We start from the raw sequence: 9,483 nt of genomic DNA, 5'->3' as shown, positions 1-9,483 counted from the left end.
ATTTTGCGCGGTGGCCAAGGTGGGAATGGCATCCAGCCCAGCAGAGAGCAGACATCAGTCCCCTTCATTCCCTTCTCCTCTCAACAAAAAGTGTCTAAACAGAGCAAAAGGGAAAAGGGAAACAAGAATTATTGTAGCAGAAAGACAGTGTGGTTGGTAATGGCTGCTGGGTACAAAGCTGAAGATGAGTATGATTACCTATTCAAGGTGGTGTTGATAGGCGATTCAGGCGTGGGAAAGTCCAACTTGCTCTCAAGATTCACCAGGAATGAGTTCAGCCTCGAGTCCAAGTCCACCATTGGTGTTGAATTCGCCACCAGAAGCTTGAATGTGGATGGCAAAGTCGTCAAGGCTCAAATTTGGGACACTGCTGGCCAGGAAAGGTACCATTTTTATTTCCCATTTTCATTATATTTTGATTTGGGAATTTATGGTTTGCTATCTTTTGACTTGGGTTTCTGTTTGTTGTTTATCTTTCCAATGCTTTCTTTGGATTTGGGAAATGGATTGCTACGTGAGTGATGTGTCTGATCTGAAAAGCATTCTTATTGTGAGATTTGATCATACATTTATTAGAGATCTTAGGAGTGTTTATTGGTAATTACACTCATTTAATCAAAGATGAAGGTTCTTTTAGTCCTTGGCTGTGCAGCTGTATAAATTTGGTGATTGCTCTAAATGATAATGTGAGAATGCTCAGACTGCTTATTGTGTTTGAAGGTAGATCTAGGCTATATTTTTTTTAGGCCAGGAGGGAAACCTGCAACCACTACCTTGAACGGGGTAAATCCCGCCTTGTGACGCTAGGGGTAAATCCCGCCTTGTGACCTAGCAGTTAAAGGATCACAAGGAGGTAAACTAACATAGGTTGCCCATATCTGACCGGTTCAAACCAAGAAGGCCAATAGGCCGCCGCTCCCGCTAGAAGTTAGAACTTATAACCTTATGATTACCAAGTCAACAACCTAATCAACTTGGCTTGGGTTGCCCCCATCTAGGCTATATTTTTTATGGTATATTTGCTTGTCTTGTGTGTTATTGGTGCTGTATGGTGTGCTTATTGCATTAGTATAAAAAAAAAAAAAAAAAATTATCAGAGGCAACAAACAAATTGAACCTTTAATTATAAGCTCTGAAGGGCAAAAACTTGTGCTCAAGGATGTTACATTTCAGACTTTGAAGGCATTCCACTTTTTCCCTTGAAGTTTTAGTTCCTTGCTGAATCTTCATACAGGGGAAATAAGACTTAAAAAATGAATAAAGAGAGGAAAATGAACTTAAATGGCTGCCTTGGATGACAGAAAGGTTGGAATTATTGCATCTTCTCAGTTATATGAGGAAACATTGAAACCTCAATGAAGGTTTTTTTTTTTCATCGTGAAGTTATGAGACTTGCAGAACTTATAATCTCCTCTGTTTTCTTTCCAACAAACTTCCATCTTACAGGGGACAAAATTGGATATAAACACAGTTTTGCAAGCCTATTTAAGAATGATCCCAACATTTCTGATTGGCATGAAAGTACTAGGATTAATTAAAAGATACATGACATCTTTGAATAGTAAGTTGATTTGTTATGATAATGCTTGTGTGATGATACCATATCAGGTATCATGCTGACAAACTAAGAAATCAGGTTACTCTGACTTCTTGGACTAAAAGAATTTCATATTTCAAGATTTAGGGTGTGATATTATCACTATTACATCTTGCAAGCTTATATAGCATACTGTGCTTTTATAGTATTCTCACTCGAGTCGTAGTTTTCATTTGCTCAATCATCACTTTTATTTCCAGGTATCGAGCCATCACCAGTGCATACTACAGAGGCGCACTGGGCGCTTTGCTTGTATACGACGCCACATGCCACTCCACTTTCGAAAGCGTGGAGAGGTGGCTCGGGGAATTGAGGGATCACACGGATCCCCACATCGTTGTCATGCTCGTAGGCAACAAGTCAGACCTTCGACACCTTGTAGCAGTGTCGACCGAGGATGCAAAGTCTTTCGCGGAGAGGGAATCCCTCTATTTCATGGAAACATCTGCCCTCGAATCCACCAACGTTGACGCTGCATTCGGGGAAGTTCTCACACAGATCTACGACGTGGTGAGCAAAAAGTCCATCCACAATGGCGAAAATGGAACCCAGTCTTCAGCTGTTCCTTCCCATGGTGAAAAGATTGAAGTTGCAAGCAAAGATGATTCTGCTGTAAACAAAACTGGTTGCTGTTCAACCTAGAGCTTTTTCAAGTGTGCTAAGTTGATATTAATAGGGAATGTGCCTGTTTTGCATTGCAGACGTTTGAAACCAAGAACCTACAATTTATTTGCCTATAGTTCAATTTTTCTAATTTTTTTATATGCTTATGGAGTACAACTTATTTGTTCTTAGAAACCTTTCAGAACCATGCACTTAATAGAGTTTAATGTCTATATAGCTTTGAAAGAGTAATATATGCATTTTTTAAATTAATTTTTGAATCATGCTATTTTCTCTTTTTGATTTTACCTCCTAATGTTTACTTCTTATGTAGCAATAATTTTTTTTCATTGGTTGCCGCAAATTAGCTAATCCTACTCAACGGTAAATTAAAAAAAATGAATATACTTATAAATCAAATATAAAATGAACACTCGAACATTGACACGTAAAAGTGAAAATTAGCATCTCACCTTGACACGGGTTAAGTCGAATCAGGTCAAGATGAAAGTGTAATACTTATACGCACAAATGTTATACTACGTACTTATATGTGTGAGCATAAATATAATATGTGCAGTCCAACTATCAGCTTAGGCTTTTAGTTGAGATGGAACACATGTTTCAATTTGGTATCAGAGCCACCCAAAAGGTCAAGATTTAAATATATAAGTATGACATTTGCACATATAAGTATGACTCGAATGCTCAAATGTAATACTAGTCAGGAATAAGTAAGGGGCACTTGTCAAGATACATTTGCACATATAAGTATGACTCGAATGCTCAAATGTAATACTAGTCAAAATGACATTTGCACATATAAGTATGACTTGAATGCTCAAATGTAATACTAATCAGGAATAAGTAAGGGGCACTTGTCTATGACATTTGTATGTCGATTCGACCCGTCTCACGAATAAGGATCTGTGAGACGGTCTACACAAGTGTGACCAAAAAAATTATTTGAATGAGAGTATGGCGTGCGCGGATTAATTCAAAAAAACAGCTGATTTTTTTTTCTTCCTTCCAATAAAATTAGCATATGGCATGGATTTTACTCCCTAGTACAGTTAACATTTTCCATTGTGAGATGTTGAAATATATGTAATTCAAATGTAGCAATTTCAAATTTAGAAATACATAGTAAATTATTTATTATTTGAAAGTCAAATTATATAATTCTCTCTTCTTCTTTTTTTTTTTTTTCTTTTTTAATTTTAAAACATTTTTTATGTGTTTTAAAATTAATTCTTTATGTTTAATAAAATTTTAGTGTAAATTTTATATAGTAAAGTTTATCTGCTAATATTATTAAATTAATTAGCATAAAAATAAAAAATTAAATTTTAAAAATAAAATATGTAGTTTTTGTCCATAAGCAAATAAGATATGACCAAAAATTATACTACGATAAAATGGCTAGCTAACTCTAATTAAAATACAAAATTTTACATTATTCTATATTTCCTTAAGTCATTTAATAACAGTAAATAAAGCAAGCTTATAAAATGTGATAATCCTCAGTTTTATACTCTAATCCAAGAATAATTAAATAATACAGAGAATAGAAAGTAAGTGTGAAGATAAATAATGACTAGATAAGTGAAAATGTATAATATTTTTTCATTTTTAAATAATAAAAAAATTGTACTTCTTTAGTTCTCTTAAAATGTAGTATCTCGATCAATTATTGATTAAATAAACGTGGTTCCTCAATTATCTTGTGGTGTGTCAAATTGGCCCATCTTGCAATATAATGGAGCTAACTACTCGTAACTAACAAGGGTTTTGTATAATTGAGTTGGTCAAACATTGACCTTGATAACTACAAAGTTGCAAGTTTAATTCCTATAAGAGCTATTTATTAGCCATTTTGATTTGATGTGGTCAGCTATGAGCAACCTATGTTGATTTATCTCCTTATTGTTTTTCACCAACTAGAGTCATAAAGTGGGGCCAATGACCTTGTGGTCTAGTGTCATCCGGTAGTAAAAAAAAGAGTCATAAAGTGGTTATATTCAGAATGTCGACTGCATTGCATACTTTTCCTTAAATCAAAGATAATTGAGGAACCAGATTCGACCAATATAAAAGAGTAGTTTATGAACAGATACTACATTGTAACCGAGTCAGTAGTACTAAAAAAAAAAAGAGTCATAAAGTGGATTTTATTCAGAATGTCGACTGCATTGCATACTTTTCCTTAAATCAAAGATAATTGAGGAACCAGATTCGACCAATATAATCTATAATTAAGACTGCATTGCATACTTTTCCTTAAATCAAATATAATTGAGGAACCAGATTCGACCAATCAATAATTAAGAGATCAAAATTTTGATTTCCCTTAAATAAAATAATAATGAAGTTGATGGCCATACCAATTAAGGTTCGAATTCCATGCATGGGTAACATATTAGTCCTCGATCCTAAGCTAATCTCATAATGTAATAAAAAAGTAAAACTAATACAAGAACTCACTCTTCGTTCTACTTACAAATTTTTATTTTTATTTTTTGAGTAAGTCAAAGGCTTATAACATAAATTAATTGGTATTTTTTTTTTTATTAGTTTGGAAGGGGGCACCCAGATTACAACGATACTAGTTCGAAATTACAAAGTGCCATACAGGAAACTCTGCTTTGTCATCTTCTAGTGTTGTTACTACACCCTCCAGTGGGTGTATCCTGCAACGATGTTTAAGAGTGCGTCCAAATGCCCTTGAAGCGACACCCTGACAATTCCATATCAAACTAATCAAAATCAAGGAGAAGACAGTGAACGGTGCTCAAGAGCACTGGAAACCATCCAACACATGGCCATCATGGCCAACAATCTCATCATTATCCCTCATAGCTATGTCTGGGGGCTCAGTTCTATTGCTGAAGACTCTTGCTATGTCCGGTGGATCTTCTTTGAATCCATACTCTAAGCCTGCCATGTATGATGCCTCCGGGGAGTCATTTGAATTGTAGACCACTGTACTAGTTATTCTCTTCCCTTTGTCATAACCCCTTACAACTATATGCTCTGACTCAACTGCTGCTCTCCTTGGAGCTCCGCCTCTACCTCCCCTGCCTCTATTTACACCCCGGTTAGGAGGTTGGGAATTTGCTGATTGTTGCCACTGAGCAGCCGCGAACTGAACACCCTCTCTACGCTGAGTTGGTGCTGTTCTAACTGGCTGTTAATGAGTTCGAATCCTGGGTAGATCCGCATTCATGTATTGAGGTACTGCAATTAACTCACAGTCATTCGTAGGTGACTCCCCTTCTGTGTCATTGACACCTCCAAGAATTGCGTAGCGTGAACCAAACTGAGGTGCTTGCTGTCTCTGAGAGTTGGTTGGTGGAAAGCGTTTGCCCACATTCGAGGGGCCATATGAGCCATCCCTTCCTCTTCTTCCTCTTCTTTCTTTTCTTGAAACCAACATCCATGCACCGTAGTTCTCTTTATAGTTTTGGGCTGGTGTATGGGTTGAGGTTGCATCGATTGGTTCTCTGTCTGCGCATGCGCCTCCTCCTGCCTTCCATTCGAGTTGGTGGTATTTTCCGATGGAGGCTTCGACGGATTGTCCACCCCACACTGACCCTTCTTATGACCGTAAACTCCACAGTCGAAGCAAACAAGATGTAACCCTTCATATTCAATAGGAATTACCTCTTCGCTCAACGTGAATTTGGATAGGAGCGGTTTGGTTAAATCCACCTCGACGCAAACCCTAGCAAACTTGCCTTTCGAAGTCAGACTTGTGGTGTTATCGATTTTGATTGGTCGTCCAATACTCTTTCCAATCTTCCTCAGGAACTCGTCCTCGAAATATTCTATGGGTAGCGCAGGGAACCTGACCCATACCAGTAACTTGTCTGTTCTATTCTTTCGTGGGTGAAAATTGGGTTCCCATTCCTGAACGGTTAGGTAGTGATCCAGAATGATCCATGGCCCCTCATATTTGGCAAAATCGTAATCTCGAAGAGACTCAAACTTGGCCAAGAAGTAATCTTGATCAAGGGTGATGAAGTCGAAGGTCGATTCCGGTTTCCACATCCTCTGAAGGCGTTGCAGAAGGTATGAATATCCCACCTTCCTGCCAAGAACTCTGATGATGAGCGATCTCCTCCATGGTCTGCGGAGTCGTTCTTTCTCCTCTCTTGTAACCGGAATCACCGGACAGTTGGGGTCTTGTTTGTCTTCTTCCATGATATCATCGTCCGATTCTGGTTCCTTCTCCATAATGTTGATGGATTCCTTCTCTCCCCATGCAGAGTTCGGGGTTTCAACAGGAGTGCGCCAATGTGTGGATTCCGGTGATTTGAGTCCTGCTAATGTGGGTGTTTCTTGCACCTCTTCTTGCATTGCAGCGTTCCCAGGAGCTTCCGTTGAGTCGCGTCCTCGTTTTGATTTCTTGGTACTTCTTTGGAGCAAGTCTTGCTCCTCCGGCGATCGAGCGGCCGCCGCCGGCAATGGGCTCTCAGAGAGATTTTTTTCCATTCTGCTAAATTGAACTCTAAACACGTTAAATTAATTGGTATTTTGAAACTCTGTAAAATATATATATATATATATATATATATATATATATATATATATATATATATATAGNATATATATATATATATATATATATATATATATATATATATATATATATATAGTCATGATCAGGTGTGGCCTGGTCATTAGGTGTGGTTGTGTGGCCTATTTTCAGCCATTAGATCATATCAACTCATCAAATCAACGCGCACTATATATATATGTTACAGAACACACCATTCAACGTACTAAAACGCACCAAAGGACCGATAAAACACACCATTCCACACAATATACCAAATGCGTCTATTCACTTAAAATTCATCAATATACTTAATAAAACACATCATTCTAGGTATTAAAATGTACCACAACGTGCCTCATGTCAGATTATAAGCATACACTATTTACACATTAGAAAACATGTGCTAGTTTTCAAAAAAAAAAAAGAAAAAAAAAAAGAAAACATGTGCTAAAATATGCACCATTATACGTATTAAAATGTACCACACTTATTAGAAACATGTGGGTTAAAATACACACCATTCAATGTATTAAAATGCACCAGACGACGAATTAAAACACACCATTCTACAACACAGTTACACATCATTCTACGTATTAAAATGCACCAACGGATAGATTAAAACACACCATTTCACAACACAGTTAATGCACCAACATACGTAATAAAACGCACCACAGCATGTATTAAACGCACCACACTATGTACTAAAATGCACCATTCCAATTCACGTAATATAAATACTAAAATTACCATAATAACCCCACTTAAACATACGCGAATTTTAGTAAGATTAATGAAATTGGACGGTGAAGATTAGGCCGCATGACCGTATTGGAGCTCGCCGTCGCATTTGAACCAAAATATATATATATATATATATATATATATATATATATATATATATATATATATATATATTTTACAATGTTAATTTATACTAGTATTTTCTTGTAACATGTACAAAAATATGTGTAGCAAATTATATCAATTACTATCAACACAGCTATCAACAATATATGATATAATTTGTTACACATGCCTGGATTGTGCCAAGCAAAACACGGCATCAATCTCATGACTAATGTCTTGAAAATAACATTTTTGTTTATTTTGACTTTGAGGTGTAATCACTAATAATCAGCAAATAGGCGAAGACAACGTAGAGAGAAGTTAACTTGGTAAATGGGATTGGGGATTATGGTGCATGCTTCATTTAATTAGGCTTGGATCTTATCTAGATTTGACATTTTGTTCCTTTTCTTGTTGTTTTATTATTATTATTATTACTACTACTACGAGATATCAACAACCACTATTTAAGAGTGTACACTTACTAAACTCCTGCTTTTGTGCAATAGTTCACAAACCACACATAATAAGTAAACTGTATTTGAAATACCTTCCGGCAAAGTATTAGTAAGAATCGAACTCGTGACCTTTTGTTACAAGAATCATATTCAGACTCGGTCCTCCCTTTTAGGACATATATGTATGTTTTCCTTTTCTCCTAGGTTGAAAGGCAAGAAGATTTTTTTTTTTTTTAACCTAGGAAAAAATTGTAATTCAATGCGAGAGGAAAATTGTAGGAATAATATAGGAAGTGTTCATATTTGGTTGCTGGAATATAATTATTGAATTTTTTTTGTTAGTATTTGATTTATATAAATTTGAAAGGAAATAAGTAGTATAAAGACTAAAATGACTATGTATAATAGTATAATAAATTTAAATACATTAAATTCTATAATAATATTATTATTGTTATTATAAAATTATAATAATATTATTATATTAAATTATAAATTAAAATTAATTATATTTATAATATTATAATAAAATATAGTACAAAATTAGGGGAGGTGGTTTTTTGTCCTGATAGCTCTAAATTTTCTCCAACATCCCTGGATTTGAAAATCCTAGGGGCCTACTGCCGGCCTAGGAATGTCAATTCCACACAGTGACAATTAAACTAGAAAATTTTCACATTTTTTCAAATTAGGAAGAATAGAATTGTAATTTCCAAACCATCTCCTGTAATATTCAGAGCAATCTCAATAATTCTAGTTTTTTTTTTCTTTTTTTAAAAGATTTTTGAGGTGTCAATTAAGTAGGACTGTTAACGAACCGAACATAAACGAACGGAGGCTGTTCGTGTTCGTTTGTTAAGGATTTTGGGGTGTTCGTGTTCGTGTTTGTTTGTTAAGGTTTTTGAAAACTCTGTTCGTGTTCGTTTGTTAAGCGTTCGTTAACGTTCGCGAACACGTTCACGAACGTGTTCGTTAACGTTAACGAACATGTTCACGAACCTGTTCGCAAACGTTAACGAACACGTTCATTTACGTTCATGAACACGTTCGTGAACACTTAATAACCAAACACCTGCGGATGTTCATGAACACAATTTGTTTGTGAACAAGAAATAGTCTACTTTCACGAACAATTATATATATATATATATATATATATATGTTTGTAAACTTGTTCGCGAATACTTCTAAACGAACACAAACGAGCTTACCACTGTTCAGACTCTGTTCGTTTATTAACCGAGCTCTAAATTTTATTTGTTAATGTTCGTTTACCTTAATAAACGAACATAAACGAACGCTTACCGAGCTCGAACATTGAGTAGTTTGTCGAAAGCTCTATTCGTTAACACCCCTACAATTAAGAAAGAGATATGAGGGCAAAAAAAAAAAAAAAAAAAAAAAAAAAAAAA

At 35.6% G+C, this 9,483-nt stretch overlaps 1 protein-coding gene across 1 annotated transcript; it reads left to right on the top strand.

Annotated features, from left to right (window-relative positions):
* On the top strand, positions 1-2,437 carry LOC116019005 (ras-related protein RABA1d-like). Its single transcript, XM_031259071.1, has 2 exons — positions 1-383; positions 1,798-2,437. Exons 1-2 carry the CDS (start codon positions 160-162, stop codon positions 2,237-2,239), a joined length of 666 nt encoding a protein of 221 aa, XP_031114931.1. The 5' UTR covers positions 1-159; the 3' UTR covers positions 2,240-2,437.
* The last annotated feature ends 7,046 nt before the right edge of the window (positions 2,438-9,483 follow it).

The sequence above is a fragment of the Ipomoea triloba genome, chromosome 1 (genome assembly GCF_003576645.1).
Source record: "Ipomoea triloba cultivar NCNSP0323 chromosome 1, ASM357664v1".
NCBI classification, from domain to species: Eukaryota; Viridiplantae; Streptophyta; class Magnoliopsida; order Solanales; family Convolvulaceae; genus Ipomoea; species Ipomoea triloba.
This window is presented reverse-complemented; position numbering and strand designations above follow the sequence as displayed.